This window comes from Ambystoma mexicanum, chromosome 5q (assembly GCF_040938575.1).
Source record: "Ambystoma mexicanum isolate Mex_15411 chromosome 5q, UKY_AmexF1_1, whole genome shotgun sequence".
Lineage (NCBI taxonomy): Eukaryota > Metazoa > Chordata > Amphibia > Caudata > Ambystomatidae > Ambystoma > Ambystoma mexicanum.
Window position 1 is genome coordinate 896555865 of NC_090933.1, and position 17518 is coordinate 896573382.

General features: G+C 44.5%; 1 protein-coding gene across 1 annotated transcript in view; it reads left to right on the forward strand.

Annotated features, from left to right (window-relative positions):
- Positions 1 to 17518, forward strand: part of PTDSS1 (phosphatidylserine synthase 1) — a 1048798-nt gene that overhangs the window by 700791 nt on the left and 330489 nt on the right. The window contains exon 7 of the mRNA XM_069621400.1: positions 6444 to 6585. Coding sequence (XP_069477501.1) covers positions 6444 to 6585 — 142 coding nt within the window. The remainder of the gene's footprint in view (positions 1 to 6443; positions 6586 to 17518) is intronic.

The window sequence follows — 17518 nt, forward strand, 5'->3', positions numbered from 1 at the left end:
GATGTGCAGTACATTGCAGACAATTCAACTGCTGTTACACAATATGTTACAGCCTACTTAACAAAAGAGCTTCAAGACCTCTGGGATGACCTAGCATCAGACAAAACATTATCACAGAAATTGTACAGCCTAGGCATAAAAATGTTCTCTCATAGAGAATGTGGGGCCTATGAAGCAGCAGATAGTTTAACTGGCACTGCTTTGTATGGAAAATCAGACAACATAGTATGGCTCAGTCTTGGTCCTGCAAAATCTAGAAACCGTGCTAAAATCATATGAGGACATAGAAACAATTGACAGATAGATCCCAACAGCCAAGACATTCTAAAAAACAATTTACTGGACACATACTATCCAACAGGAGTACCACTCTGGAAAAGCATGTGTCTATACCACATAGCTCAAAACTTTGCATACAAAAATGATGTAAAACCTGTTGAAAGCAAACGTAGATAAAGAGTGACCGATTGTGAAGGGAGCTTAGTGAAACTTAACAAACAAAGCTTAATTAATCATGTGAAATTGTCATTAAAAACTCAACAGAAAGAGCTATATTAAATGTCTGTTACAACTTTTCAAACCATGGAGAAAAGTGAAAGACATACTAGATAATTATGAGTGCAATGAAGATGCTTTCAAAGCAAATGGAAGCACTATCACCGATGTCAACTTTACGCAGTACAAAACAATGTTACACAATGAGCAGCAACAGGAAGAAGAAATTCAGGCCCAACTAGATAAAGACTCTTCCGACAGTAGTCAACCTTCTGTAACAGGAAGTCAAGAACCACTAGGACAACCACTAATGGCAAATGAGGCTGAAGTCGCTATGGCAGAAGTAGAAAACACCATGTATCAGTATCAAGAAGATACAGAAGACTTAACTGTACAACAAGCAAAACTTAACAACGATCCGCGCACCATTTTTGAAGACGTAACAAAACAAATTGTACATGGTGTATAACACGAAAATAAAGAATGTACCTGCCAAAATTACAAACCTATACTGCTGTACGTCAGTGGTGAAGCTGGATCAGGGAAAACATTCTTAATCAAAATTATCAGCAAGTTCCTTCAACAATTGGCAAACAACAAACTATCAGCTGTTGTAACAGCCCCACAGGTTTAGCTGCCTACAACATAGGCGGTGTGACTTTACACCGATTACTACTGCTTCCAGTAGAGCATCAAAATAAATTGGACTACCACACACTTTCTGCTCAAGTTGCAATTACGTAGAATATTGAAACAAATGAAAATGCTACTAATGGATGAAGTGAGCATGGTCTCCAACCTAATGTTGGCTTTGATTCATCTCAGATTGCAAGAAGTACTTAAAAGTAACAACGAAGAACTCTTTGCAGGGAAACACATTATTGTTTTGACACCAGTGAAAGGTTAACCGATTTTTAAAACCTTGGACCACAAACTCTGCTGGAAATCTGTTGGTAGCATAGGTAATGTTAACCTTTGCCAACATTTCCAATACAGAGAATTAACTGAGAACATGCGTCAATCTGCAGATCTCACTTATGCCAAGTATTAGAGTTGGTGTATTATCGCAAGAAGCACAAGCTGTATTGAAATACCGGCATAAACATGCACTTTATGGCGATAATGCATGTGCAACGGATGTTATGGAACAAATAGCGCACAAAAATGTCAATTGTATGGCCTTAATGCCAACTCCTGCAAGCTGTTTCAAATTCAATTAAATAATGTTAAAGAAAGAAATGCAAGCAATAATAGAAATTAGCACCACAGACAAACTAACGTACGTGGTATGACAGTACCCATGTGTGAGCAAGCCACAAGAGTAAATAGTTTAGAAAATTCAATCTCCAACACAGCTGGGTTGGAAAAAATATTGAAATTATCATTAAATTGTAGAGTAATGCTTAAATGTAACCTTAACGCAGAGCAAGGTCTAGTTAATGGAGCACTGGTCACAGTTGTTGGCTTTCAATCATACCCACGTGATAGCAACATTCAGTTTGTAAATATTCGCTTTGATAAAGTTTCAGAAGTGAAAAGGATAGGGCGCTCAATTGCTCGATTCCTTCTCTTGAAAGCCATGTATGTACGCAGAGAGTAATTTTCTCTAACTCTTGCATATGCAGTTACCATTCATAAATCCCAAGGTCTTACCCTAGAGAAAGCATTGATAGATATAGGAAAGACAGTGTTTAAGGAAGGCATGAGCTACGTAGCATTATCATGCTTACGTACACTTGACAGTCTATTGCTAATAAACTTTGATTCAAGCAAAGTCAAAGCTGATATTCCTTGCATTCTAGAATACAATAGATTGCGTTCACTGTACACCCCTCATCTGAAACAATACCCGTCCCTGTTCCAGATAAAGTGAAACGTGGTAAAAGAAAAGTAAATGAAACAAATGCAACAGAATGCAACAGCAAATTCTGCAAAGAAAAGAAGCTAAAGTTTCATCAATTGCCGCAAACATAGAAGAACCTATTAGGGAATGTAAACCAGGCACGTCGGCAAAGAAGCAACAGAAAAACCGAAAAATGCACTCGGATACAGAACTTGCTGGCCCATTCAAATTTACAAATGCAAGTGGGGTAAGTTGCTATGCAAATGTAGCAATGAATATTCTATTTCAATTGCCACCAATTGTTAACAATATTTACCTGCACAGTACAGACCAATTGTGTTTGCAAATGTTAGTGCTGCATAGAAATGCAACAAGCAATCCTGACAACACATAGTGTTCATGGAGTAAGGCAACAATTGGACGACTGTGCTGGATTGTTGTGATTCACTATGAACTCACAAGAATTTCTAATGTACATACTATTAGTATTGGAAAACAAAAGCATACCTGTAAATGAAATCTTCCAAATTTCGTACATGTGGAAACATACATGCACTCTCTGTAACAAAGTGATACAGGAAGAAATCCCAAATGAGCGATTTGTGTATGTTTCCATACCAAATAGTGAGAGAATTCCATTTCAGCAACTTGTACAAAATGCAAACCATGGCAGATTATGTAGTATTTGCAATTCAGACAATCGCTCTACCTTACTGATACAATCACATAGTGCCTACATAATACTTATGCTTCTACGTTATAATGCAGATGGCACTAAAAACAACTGCAAACTGACTGGATTCACACACGGTCAAGTGTCACTTGGAAAGAAAACCTTTACAACAGTAGGAATAATCTACCATGCAGGAGCTACAACGAATGCAGGTCACTACACTGCATACATTAAAAAGAATTCTGGATGGCTTGAATGTAATAATAGCACCATTACTCTAAAGCAGATGTTGCCAGCTAACCTAACAAATGCGTATTTAATGTTCTTGAAGCCAAAATTTACGAAATAATGTGTACTTCAAAATTGTCAACAAAGTATGTGAAAGACTACAAACAGTTAGAATACGCCCACACGTATCTAACTACCCAACAGGATGGAAGAATGGCACAAATAAATGATTATCACAGATCGTTGGAAACAAATGCACAGTTAGAATACGCCTACAGGTATCTAACTGTTAAAAATGGGCAGGAAGGCAACAAACATAACATTGATCAGAAAGATGGAAAAAATGAAGTAGTAAGTACCATATGAAATGAAGGTTTGTTTTAATCCGACAAGGCTTTTTTTCCCCAGTCCCAAGGATTAGAAAAGCAAACAGAGAAACTGAGCGCAATGCACAGTACACTGGTTTGTAAACTAAATATGAGGGTCAAAAAAAAAGTTAACGGTCTATTATGCAATGTAGTACATTTTATAAAAATGCAAACACTAACACACCTTTTTCTTTCATCACAGAAATGGAAAAAGTGATACTTCCGCCAAGTACGATAGCCAATAAAAAAGAAAATGTGGAATCAGAACAAAGTAAGGAGTAAGTATATTGGCAGGCATTTTCTACACATTGGAATCTACACGTCTAATCCATGGTACTAATATGCTGCAGTGCCTGTAGGCTGCCCTTCCATCTTCGGTGAGTAACCTACCACCTACGCCTTAAAACCAAGGTACAAGGAGTATAGTTACTATCCACAACCATCGCTGCATATGGAAACCATGGTCCTGGTAAATTAGCTGCTTATAAATTTACTTTTCGGACCATCGTCTACAGCCATGAAGTTAAGACACTAGGGCATCAACGCAACTAGCACATTTCACCACACCCATATTGACTTGTAACTCCACTGCTTATGACTTCATTCTTGCGTGCATGGGCTTTAGCCATGCACCCAAGAGTGCAGGGTCTCCCCACAACCGCCTCAGTGATGTATGGTAGTGGGGGTTATTCTATAGGTGTGTTATCCTTCAGAGGCTACCCTCCTAGCTGTATGTCTGTAGATCTTACATGGGATGGGTGTGCAGTGTCTTCCAAGTCTAGTACTTACCACTTTGTTCTTGCACCCAAGACTGCACGCACTCCCCACAACTTGCCAATCAAAACGCAACACTACGGGTGTATGCATGGGTGGCACATGCAGCGGTGATTGTGGCCAGGGCCTACAGTCTTGGAAGTAAGGCCTTCGGCCGACGGCCATGCATCCAAGACTCTAGGCCCTGGCCACAACCACCATAGCATGTGCCACCCATGGCGCCGTACTAATGAGTATAATAACTAATTGCTTATTTAAAGGAGGGAGTGCGCAGGGCTTGGTGCCCGCAATCTATGACATTGTTGGGAATTATAGACCCGCAAGAGGAATCGGACATATAAAATGTATCAAGAGTGGTCTGGCCTCAAGGATCTATAGTTTATGGGTATGGGTCTCAGCCCTTGTTCGGATGCCTGGAACTTATCGGTGACATCATTGGGGGTGGGAGGGTATTTCCTGGATCAAGCAAGGGGGTGGGGGAGGTGGTGGTAGGGAGAGTTCTGTCCTGTTGACAGTTTCATTGTTGGTGTATGAAATGCCAATAAAAATCAAGTTGAAGAATAATGGCCATTGGAAAAAATAATGCATTCACGGCATGTTGTCAATTTCAATGTTCCCTAACACGACATGTGTCCGTACAAATGTAACAAGTCCCCCGTGCACTGCACGAGCTGAAATATTGGCCTTATTGGACCCCTCATTTTCTGTGCGTACAAGGAGGGCATAGAACATACGTCATTAAGTAGGTATAAGTGTACTGTGCGTACAAGATGTCCATAGAAATTACATCATGACAACCGACCCCCCAGAACAAATGCATTGATCACCCATATCTTAAGACTCTAGCCCCTGGCCACAACCACCGTAGCATGTGCCACCCATGGCGGCGTACTAATGAATATAATAATAGCCATTGGAAAAAATAATGCATTCACGGCATGTTGTCAATTTCAATGTTGCCTACCAATACGCACGTGCTTTCAACAGTTACAAATTTCTTGTCCACTACATGGACGGAGTTACAAATTTTCTGCCCACTACATGGACTGAAGTGTTGTCGTTATTACACCCCACATTTACTGTGCGTACAAGGTGTCGATAGAAATGACATCATGACGACCGAAGACCAAATGCATTGATCACCCATGGCTTACTGTCTGAACCTTTCCCAATGCTCTGACACAGCAAAATAGTTTCATGAAAAAAACATGTGCATGCTGGTTGTTGCTCCGCTTTCCGCGGATCCAAGATGTCGGGTGCATCCAAACCATCTGACGCAGAACACGTCTCGCAGCAGCCAATGGGCAGAGACTTTGCGTGTCCGCGATCATGACGCCAGCCCCTTACCCAATCGGTATCTTGTTTGTCGACCGAACAGGGAAGTGTGACCGCGGAGCGAACATAGACATCACTAATTATTTCAGACCTACTTTTTGATAATCATAAAGAAACATACTGCACGGATGGTGACCAAATTTACAAAAGCAGGCTTTCTGGACCAAGCCCCTGTACCTGCCGCAGATTTCGTCAAAACCCATCCAGCGGTTTCACCTGTAGCCGTGCGCAAAGTTTTTCCCCTATTCAGTGTATGGGAAAAAGACATTTTGGGACCCCCCCCCCTACAACGTTGCCTACCCCCTCCCCCCTGGCCCAAACATCTCCAAACTTTGCAATAAAATTCAGTGGCCCATATACTTTTTTTGCAAAGTTTGGTGAGGATTCGTCCGGGGGGGGGGGAGCAAAGCTGCTTCATTTGGTGATGGTTGTCATCTGCACCTATTATATACTTCAATAGTACTGTGTCCCGGGGCTGTGCATCCTGTTTTAAAGGCCCTGGTACCCCTCCTATTCTTCATATCAGGTCCATTACTCTTGTTGTAAATAGGATTGGCATTTTTACAACCAGAGAAACTCGCTTAAAAGGGGGTTACACGAGTCGTCATTCAAGTTTCACAACCATGCAGAAAGACAGGCTGACTTTAGCAAATTTGCTTTCAGTGTTTCTCTTTGTAATGACAAGCTGAAGTGTGTTGCATGTAATTGTTTTATTTTCTTTTTCAAGAGACATTCACACCACCACAGGCAAAATCAAGAGAGCAGTGTTACAGTTCACACCTGCCAGCTGGACCTACGTTCGTTGGTTTGATCCCAAGTCTTCGTTCCAAAGAGTGGCCGGGGTGTACCTTTTCATGATCATCTGGCAGGTAAAAACACTGTTCTTCCCAATGGTGTTGGCATCTAGCATGCTATGATTGTTCTTCTTTTACACACATGGTCAGTCTTGCAGAGATGTAAAATATCAGAAATTCAAATGGATTGTAAAATCAAAGCCAGTGTTCCAAGTTAACGTATTGAGGACCTCTTTACAATTTGTGCGGTTACAGTAAAACAGATTGTATTTCTATACACTTCCTGGGTTAGAGCTCTGCAGAGTTATGGGTTTGGGCACTTGTACATTAAAGAAAACTGCAGAAAAGGCTCAGGCAGAATTACCGCAAGCAATTCAACCTAACCGCAGTGGAGGTAAATGGTCCTCCAAAATGGGGAATATCCATTACCCCCAATAAATCATGCTGTAAATTAATGTTGGCGTTTTGAGGGGAACAGTAATTCAGTTTGACAGTATTTTCCTAATACTGCAGTTCCTCTTGAGGCCTTAAAATTGTATATGCTTTTTTCTTTAGCACTTCCTTAAGGACTACAATACTTGTATACGGGGTGCAGTGGTGTATGTCTAGTTGTCTCCTCAATGTTCCCATTAATCGAATTTGAAAGTGGTGACTTGGTCACACACCAGCCAATAATGGGGTACTAGCAGGATTTTTGCATTAATGGAAATGCATAACCTCAGCAAAAAGAAGATATGGAGACAAATGTTTCCATTGCACTGCGGGCTGTAACAATGTTATGTTGTATGGAATTTGTATAGTGCCTAATGCCATTGTTATGGCCTCAAAGTGCTGTGAGGTGAGCGACCTTGTAGGACCGAAGTCCTAGGAAAACATGTAGTATTTGTAGCGCAGCTATGCAATCCAAAGGGAATTTAACAGCAGTTACAATAATTGTCTCCCATTTCTTTTTTTAACAACTTTATTTAATTTGGTTGCAGTCTAGTGAACATACAGCAGTGGGACATAACAGTAATGCTTCATAGTAATTGGGAGACAAACCCATCATCCCCCACTCCCGTTGTAATCCAGTCCCATTCAGCTTTTGAAGAGGGAAGCTGTGCTGGCGCTGCCACTGGGAATGCAGGAAGAGTCACCAAGCGTGGCTGGAAAGTCGGTGCTAGGAAAGCCTGATCATACTCCAAAACTGGGACACAAATGTTTGTAAAAACCGCATAGTGCTCCTTCTTTGGCCGCCGTGACTTTTTCCGCCACTGGGATATCCCAGACATTGATCCACCATAAAAGAAGTTGGGGGCCCTCCTGGGTTTTCCATTTGCGAGCGAGAGTAATTTTACCGGCCAGGAGGAGGTTTGTAAGTAGCTTAGCGGTGTGTCAATTTGTGGGACAGCACCCCAGCAATGGGATCCCAGTAGAATTGACTCCGGGTCTAGCGGCAACCTAACATGAGTGATAGCCTCAATGGTTTTGGATTGCTTCCTCCCAGAAGGCTTATGCTCATGGGCATTCCCACCACATATGGAAATGGTTCCCAAGGCCCTGCATTATCTCCAGAGTCTAGGTTCCAGTGATTTAAAGGTTTGTAAGTGTACTGGGGGATAGTTCCCGCGTATATAAAGGTTTCCGAGCACACTCTTTGTTGGTAATGCATCTGGCCGTTGTATTGTTTCTGGACCAGATATCTCTCCATGTTTGGTCGTCTATTGAAAGTCCTAGATCCGCCTCCCATAGGGACATATATGAGGGTCTGTAAGGCAGAATCCTGTGCAGTGCCCTTAGGGAACACTACACACAATTAAGACTACAAGTGGTAGTACAATTTCATCTTTGGTACAAGCCCGTACTACACAGAAAAAGTGGTAGCAATGACTGAGCAGCCAGACTTATCTCGAGCAAATGAGCAGTAGTAGAGATTACACAAAGGACTACAATTACTGTGACTCAAGGTTTCTGGTTAAAAAATATGAGTACATTTATTTTTAAACCATCTGTTCACAAAACACTTCACTTCTATGAAATTAAAACCACACTTCAAATATACTACACACAACCAATTCCATTGTGCAGATCAATTCAAGGTAAGCACATTAGGATTTGACAGACCGGTGTTGTAGAACACAGGCGTTACCATGGGTTATTACGCAATCACTTTTTGACAGTAATGACAGTTCGGTCTTACGAAAGAAAGGCGTACCCGCGAGAAAAAATGTTACCGTAGTCAAACACACTTAGCACATGAATTAACACAAGTGAATAGGGGATAAAAATCCTAGGCAATACTTTTGTCAAGGCAGCTAGAATGAGAGGACACTTTCTAAAACGTTGATAAAAGTCACTAGGCCTGCACCAATGTCAAATGAGATCACGAGGTTAGAACAGTTCACTATTCGAGATTGCCAGGAGTACTTGGATATTGCCAAAAGGGAAGCAAAAGTTATAAGAGGGAAGGAAGATAAGGACAAGCCTTGGGTGAGGAGAAAGGGTTCACCCCAATTCCTCGAAGTTGGACACAGTACCTTATTCGTTTGAAGAAAAACTGGTGCTACGACAGTTGTTCCTGCAGACTCGCGGTTTCTGAAGCTTCAGTCCTGGGGACAAGGACGACGTCGGGAGCGATCTGCACTACCCAGGGATGAGGCCAGCAGCAGCGAAGCAACGGTGAATAAAAGGTGCGCTCCTTTAAAACAGGAGAGGCTCTTCAGATGGATATCCAGACCACTACAGCTGTGTGCAGCAATTTCGAACAAGAAGAGGATCCTCTGACTGTGGAAGGTGAGCAGGTTGATCCCACCAGGCTCAAGGGAAGAAGACTCTGGACTGGATCTTCTCTTGTCGTTGAAGGGTAGATAGCTCAGGACTGCATCAGGGATTCACCGGGACTCGAGAGTTGCAGCAGCTGTCTTCTTCTCCGCTTCTCTTCGGTTCTTTGCAGTTTCAGTGACGACTCTGACTTCCAGCCCAAGAGTCCTGCCTTTTATGCCAAAATCCCCCATTCACACAGCCTGGCTGTCAATCACTCAGCAGGGGGGTTGTCCGACCCGGACAACCACCTCAGCCAATGGACACAAAGTGTGACTTGGGTCTCCAAGGAGACTCTGTGCAGGGGGTGACTAAACCCCTCCCTCACATTCAGCCCACTTAGACACCCAGACGCCAAAGGAGGGCTTCTGGACAGAAGCCTGCCAAAGGTCAGCGAACAAAGAAGGCAAACCTGGTTTGCCGCGCAAAGTAAAACACAAGAAGGATTTTAACAAAAAGAAATGGCGATAAAACCCGACCGGAGCCAAAATAAAAAGTATTTGGTCAAGCGGGTTTAAGTTTTAGGCTAATACAATAGCCTAAAACAGTACCACGTTTATATACTATAATTACGGTAGAAAAGATAGGGTAGGTACCACCGCCACCAGCAAGTCTTAGTGTTAAGGGAGCGAAACAAAGCTCCAAGAGGCTCAGACAAAAAGGAGTAGGAATTAACCCTTTCCAATACTCCATGTAAAATGGGGTGTATTGGGTCTGCAGTTTAAATGACTACATAAAGTAAATGGCAACTTTACCTGTTTCTGGGGGACAGTAGTCAGCCCCAGAAAAATGGAGTCAGTGGGAAGTCTTAGAGACAACCCTGGGTCACTGCACTGAAGGTGATGTGTAACACACACAAAAAGTTGGGCTCATGGAGTGGTGTGGCTCCAGAGCCCAAGATCACACAAACAATAGAAATACACATGGAAAAACACATGTAAGAGTGGGAAAAAGGTTCACACTCTTACCAGGTGGAAAAAATAAACCACAGAAATCCAGCAAAGCTGCTGAGGGACTCACTAGGTAAGGGAAATTAGCCATAAATGAGAATTCTCCCTTACAGGGTCGTAAAGCTAGCATATCCTCTTGGAGTAATTTATCTAGTTTTGTGATGAGTCCTTGTTGAGGGCCCTCTTGGAGTGTAAGTTCTAGGGCTAAGAGCTCTTGTGGGCCCTCGTCTGATAGATGGCTGGGTGATCAAATTTCAGATCTGTGCTTAGGAAAATCTATCAGATTCTGACAGAGTTAAAACATCTTTGCATTTCTCAAAGGTGAGTGGAGCGCCATGAACAGCTGAGAGATTGTCCTCAATCCCCCACCCCCACTTCCCCGACACCAAGATTTGATATTCGCTGGATCCAGACCTGGGGTGAAGTCGGGGTTCCGGAAAAACTGGCGAGCTTGGGCTCATGCCTTTGGGGGATGGGAGGGGGCTTTTCGGTAATGCCCAGTCCCAGATTTGCAGGGTAGTTTTGGTGGAGGATAGGGTGGACAACCAATATTTGTGTGCAGATGCCGATATGTGTAGATGGGAGCAGAGTGGGGGCAGGTATCTGGCTTGCTCAATAACAAGAAGTACCCATTTTGGGGGGTTTGCAGTGTCCGACCACGCCGGGATCTTCACCAGTTGAGCCCCCACATAGTAGCCGCAGAGATTTGGAGCGCCCATTCCCCCCCACTTGGCCCGCATCATCACTTTTGTGTCATCCAAGCTTTGCCCCGTTACAAATGAATCCGGAGACCTGTCTTTGGAACTGACTAAGGGTTTTCAGGGGGATCTCAAATGGGATGGCCGAACACAAATACAGGAAGCTGGGCAAAAGGTTTATTTTGCATGCTGTGATTCTTCCCAGAAGTATGATTTCCTGTGTTGTCCACCGCTTAACTTCTTCCTCCAGTTCGCCTAAAAGGGGAGGAAAGTTGGCTGCATAGAGGTTTTAAGGGTTCACCACAATGTGTACCCCCAGGTACTTTGTCGTGTTAGTTCTTCATTCCAGTGGACAGCTTGGGCGGAGGAGATTGATTTTTTTCACTAGTCATCCCTACCCCCAGAGCCTCAGATTTAGCATCAATAATGGCAAACCCTGCAGTCTTCTCAAAGGAGTCCAACTAGGCCATAACCCTCGGAAGCAATGATCGAGTGTAAGTGAAAGCATTACATTGTCTGCATATTACAATACTACTTTATAGTGGTCATCTTTTATGTGCACCCCTTAAATAGTGGTGTTACGGACATGTTGGCCAAAGGGTTCCAGAACTAGAGCGAAGATTAGCGGGGAAAGCAGACATCCCTGTCTTGTTCCGCATGTGAGTGGGATGGATCCGACAACTTCTGGTTTACCTTCAGGACTGTTTTCGGGGGACTCATAATTAGCTAGTACTATCTTGCGTAACAGTGGTCCAAACTGGAATGCCTCGAGGGATAATCGCATAAAGGTCCAATCCACCCTGTCAAATGCTTTGGTCGCATCCAGGGTAAGTACCGCCAGTTCTAGCTGTTTCCATCTTTGCCACCTCTATTAAATGAATAGCCCAGCGGATATTATCCCTAGTGATTCTTCCCAGTACAGAACCTGTTCGATTGGAGCCACTTTTAGGGAGGATCTGCAATAGTCTATTAGCCTGCACCTTTGAATAGATGTTCACATCTATATTAAGAACCGAGATGGGCCTATATGAGGCATATTCTCCTGGATCTTTTCCTGGTTTTAGCAGCAGGATAGTAGTGGATTCGTGCATAGGGAGGGGGTTGTGATTCCTGACTCCGGAATGAGTTTAGTAGCGCTGTCAGAGGCCTTGTGAAGGAAGCCTTAAATTGTTTTTAGACTTTAGGGGAGAAACCATCGGGACCAGGGACCCTGGCTTTCAGTGATTTTAGAACTGCCTCTACTACCTCTGCGGTCATAGGTAGCTCAAGGGAGTCCCTGTCTATCTCTGAGGGGAGGGAGGCCGGCTTCCCTGATATATTTCTTCTGTTGGGACAGTGTTCTGGGGGTGGCTGACATAGTGTCAATGAAGTGTGACGTCTCTAGCTGTAGCTTGGCTTCCTCACAGTACTGGGTGGAGCTCTTAGCCTTTTAATCCTAAAACTAGGTTCTGTGTTAGGGCTTTTGTTAGCTTCCTGGCCAGGAATGTATGGGCCTTGTAATAGCTTTGCTTAGTTCGTATGAGGGTTTGGACTGTCTCTTACGCATAGTGGGCTTCCAATTTATTGCACGCCATTCGTAGGGCAGAGGCTGCTTTGGGAGACCATCTCTTCTTATGGATTAGTTCAGCCGCCTCTACTTCATTTTCCAGCATCTCTCTATTTGGGTCTCAGCGTTATCTGTAGGCCGCCGGTTGAGCAATCAGTTACCCTATAACTGCTTTCATTGCCTCCCATCCGGTGGCAACCGCGGTGGGTCCTACTGTAGTCTCTTTAAAGTAGTTATGAATAGTTACAGCGTCTCTGAGAGACATATCATTTAGAAGTGGCTCATAAAGAGACCACTGAGGTTTGGGAGGTGTCAGGGTTGTGGATCCGGGTCGTGAGAATGATGGGAGCATGATCTGAAATTATCTTTGGGCCAATCACTGCGTCATCAGTATATTGCTGTATATTGCAAGAGCTGGGGACTAGTTGTCAAAAGATCAATATGGGAAAAGGTGCAGTGAACATGCGAAAAAATGGGACGTTCTTCACATCGAGGTGTAACACCCTCCATGCGTTCACCACGCCCAAAGATTGCTTGGGGCTAGTTTGATGTCTCTTGGTGCTGGTTGGTGAGATTTATCGATCTGGGGGTATAGGACCCAATCAAAGTCTCCACCCACCACCAAATAGCCCTCCAGGAAAGGAAGTAGCTTGGACTCCAAGTCCCGCAGGACAGCTTCCTGTCTCTCGTTGGGAGCGTAGACGGAGACCAGGGTATACCGTTGGTCGAATAGCTTACCTTTAACACCCACATATCGAACTTCAGGGCCTCTAAGTAACTCCAGCTCTTTAAATGAGATGCCTCTCGCCATTAAGATTGCTGTGCCACCTCTTTTGGAGCCGCTGGACGGCAGATACTGTCTTGGGAAGGCCTTGCACCGAAGGCGTGGAAAGTCTGCTGTGACCAGATGAGTCTCTTGGAGAAAGACTATTGTGCCGGCCAGGTCTCCCAGGCGTTCAAGCGCTGATTTGCACTTATTGGGAGTGTTTATGCTTTGTATGTTGAGAGTCACAAATCAACATTTTTGGTGAGGGTGGGAGGTCACTTGTGGTCCTGTCTCCTCTGGTGACGGGGGGGTTGGGCTTCGGGATTTGGTGATGATCAGCTGTCATCAGATGTCCTATTCTCTTTTTGTCCCAACCGGATTTTCAACTTTTTTGTAACTGTAAACTTAAACAAAAAACCTATAACAGACCTAGGCCTGTAGGCTGTTTGGCCAGTGAGCGAAAACACTCTTGGCTGGCGTATTCCATGTAGAGTCCGAGCTCCTCCAATGCTGCGGCATGAGGAGCCGAGGGAATGTTTTTTGAACAAAGTCGTGGTAAGGCATGATTGAGTGAGCCCTGAGAAGGTGGTCATGTCTGTTTCGGGGAGTGCCCCGGTTTCCAACCTTTTGCCCATATGTTACGTTGCGGCTTCGGGACTGGTCCCAACCTGCTTCCGGGCAACACCGGGGTGAGGTCTTATCCGGAGTCGAGGGTCCCCCTGTTAGGATACCCTCCACTTCTTCCAAGGAGTGAATTATTCGAGTCTGGCCTTCAAGCGTAAATTGGAGGGTGGCAGGGAACATCAATATTTTATATTTTATATTACGGGATTGAAGAAGTGAAATCGGAGGATTGAAGGCTTTGCACCGTTGCAGTTGGCAGCTCTTGGTAGATTTGAATCGATGTCCCTTGTTAAGTTAATTTGCCTTGTATCCACCAGTTCGCCATTAAAATCTCCTGTTTTGTAGGGAAACAATTGACCTGGGTGATCACATCTGGTGGCTCACTTCAGGGGGCCCCCCTCCGAGCCCACAGCCTGTGGGTACGGTTAAGAAGCAGCATTGCTTAATCACATTGCGGGAGGAGTGATTGGAAGAGGTCACTCACGTAAGTTTGTAGGGCTTGGTCAGAAATCATGGCCGGAACTCCTCTGATCCTCGCGTTATTCCTGCGGGCCCTGTTTTCGATATCCTCCTGCTTGCGCATTATGCCCTCATTCTGCTCTTCCAGGGTATGGAGTTTCTCACGTAGGTCTGTCAGCTGCGTTGTGTGGCCTAGGGCCTGATCCTCCGTTTCACTGACCCTATGTTCCTGCTCCTCCATCCGACTGTCCAGGCGCTCCACCTTAGAATAAATTTCCGTCCTGCAGTTCCAAAATTCACCTTTTACTTCTGTTAAGAGGGATTGAATATAATCTTTTGTAGCCCTTTGCCCTGCTGGTCTCTCAGGTGAGTGGGTTGAAGGGTGTCCAGTCTGATTTCCTGCCCTTGTCATGAGGCTGTAATAAGGTGGCTATGTCTGCTGACTTATGGGGCTTTTGGTGCTTAGGAGGAGCAAGTATGAGATTCTAGAGCTGTAATTTCAAGCCGTTCTCACAATGTGCTGTTCTCTCTTCCCCTCCTGTGAGTGCAGTGTCCTCCGGGCGTATGGGAGATCAGGGATGGCGCGTAGTTAATGCCCTCCAAGGCTGGGGCCGAGAATCTGCAAGAGCTTTAATTTGGATCAGCTGGCGCTCCAAGTACCATCTGATCGGCGACAATCTCCTACTTTTCTCCCCAAGGCGGAGAGGACGACGATGAGCCTTGTCACAGGCTATGCCGGGGGGGGTGCATGTAGGGTGTGGAGGACTTCCATCTGAAGCTGCCTCGGCAGGAAGCTCATCCACACTTGGGGTAACTGCATCAGTGGTCCCTTCTCTATGGCTGGTGCCCAAGCTTTGTTCTCCCCCGGTTCAGTCTTAACCCCTCCTCACTAATCACCCCGTTGCTTCAGGGGCACTGCATGGTCCTCTCTGCTTTGCTGTATCTCCTCCAGGCTGTCTTTCTGAAGCAGGTGGGCAGGATCTCATTCCCCGTCTTCCGAGGAGTGCGCCATCTTGAGGGATCACCTTGCCAGGAAGCTCCAACTCCTCTTTGCCGTGCTGGGGAACCCCAGTTCCTTTCCCCGCTGCCTTTCTCCCCAGGTCGACTCTGGGCATTACGCAAGCGACTCCCTCAGTTACTGTTGTCAGCACAGCTCCATACCTCCTTAGTTTCTGAGGTTTCTCGGGCTGTATGCGGAGGATCTCAATGAAGCGGCCACATTGCTGGCGCTTCAAGCAACGCCCCCGATTGTCAAAAATTGTTTCAAATTTCTATAGCCTACACCCATTTCCTTCTCAACAAAATCCATGCAAGTACATCATGGAGTTCTCTATATGTCCAAGGGCAGTGGCAACAACTGTCCCTTAGATTGGTGGGAGCCTGATGAAGGCTAATCTTGACTAAAGTAGTTCTGGTCAAATACACATCAATACCTACTTAACACAGTTGACTGGCACATTGTTTTTACTCTTCATGACAGCATATTTGTGGACTTGTTACATTAGTCGTTCTGTCTGTTCCTTAAACTAAATGAGACATTTGTGGTGTGGGACTATGCGATTTTAACTGTTTTTCTGTTTTGTAGGGAACAACAATGGTGTGGTCTTGTCATATCAGCTTTTTTTTTCCAATGTTGATCCGACTTTGAGAAGAAAGTTTGAGAGTTGTCTCAACTAATCCCAAAACGTGGGCAGCCTCATCTTGATAAAGTGCACCATTTTTCGTGGAAGTCAGTTTTGTGTGTCTATGATCACATCGACCCGGTTCCACTTTCATTAAGTTGTTACACTTTTGTTATAGTATTCCGCTTATTGCACAGTGTCTGCTTATATTAATTCTTTTTCCCCCTCTTCAATTTAAGCCTATCCCTGAACATGCATCTTTTTCAAGGCCATCTGTTTCACTTGAACATAACTTCTCTCCTTAATCCCACTGCTTAACTTCAATGCCACTGGGAAGCAAAATACATTAGAGTTGAAACCTTTTGGTACTATAGGCAGCAGTTAAACTGCAGCAATGCTTTGTTCATAGGTTATGCAGATTCATACCGCGCAACACTGCCATTTGCAATGTCTCCAGGTGCCCTGGTGGATCTCAAAGGTGTGTGGATTAGGTTAGTGGAAAGAGGGTAAATGCAAGTTTACTTTTCTGTTGATTTGATGCGTTTGAAGTACCCAGAGGTCTTCATGGGTGTCTCTTTCTAGGGGTCCAGTTCCGAGAGCATAGGTGTTACCGGAGAGGAACCTTGCCTGCCCATAGTGCTCTGATGCATTGGCTGGGACTTTGATATGTAAGTTGATTCTAGATGTACCATTCTGTTTGATGTATGTTGGGAGGCCTATTCAATTTCCATGTTAGTGACTTATTTAGTATGTGTATAGTGTGTTGGAGCATAGAGAATGAGAAAGTAAGTGGTGGGAGGTTGGTAGTGGGCCTGCTGGGCTACTTAGAGCAGCCATCCAGTGTGGCCGTTGCCACATCTCTGTAATTATGCCTTTCGGGTAACATAATTGTGAGATTTCCTGAGGCACCTTGGAGAGGTTTGGTTTCTCTGGCAGTGGAGAATGTGCTGTGACTTAATGAGTATTGGGGGTGGGAGGCGCTGGCGAAACAAGAGGTAAAAAGAGGGAGCATGCAGCAATAGGTACCAAGTAGATGTTGGTTGAGAATAGCTTCTGAGGGGAGTTCAGAGTAGGGATTTTAGAGAGGGAAAGGTCCTGGTGGCGTCCGTCGAAATAACCGATGAGGCCAAGTTGCCATAATTTTGGTTCCTAGTCGGCATTAGATATCAAAACCAGTTGGGGCACTGGGCACATGGACCGAAACCTGTCTGACATCAGGAAGCAAAACCTCAGTTACAAAATAGTTGTGGAACACATTGGAGAAAATCCCAGCTGGTAGAATCACAGTTAGGCATCTAAGGGCTGTAGTACAAAGGTGAGCAGATCGGCGAGGGGTGCCACCAATCAACAGACATCTAGCAAAGCATGATAAGAGCATGACCAAGCATAACATAATATTAGCAGTCGTAGCAACGCATGAACATGCATAACAAAAGCAGCCTGGTTTCCAACCCGCACTTTTATCACTGTCCTATGCAGACAGCTGCCATTTCCCTTTCATACTTTGCCACTGTTTTTATCAATCTTTTGTACCTGGTACTCGT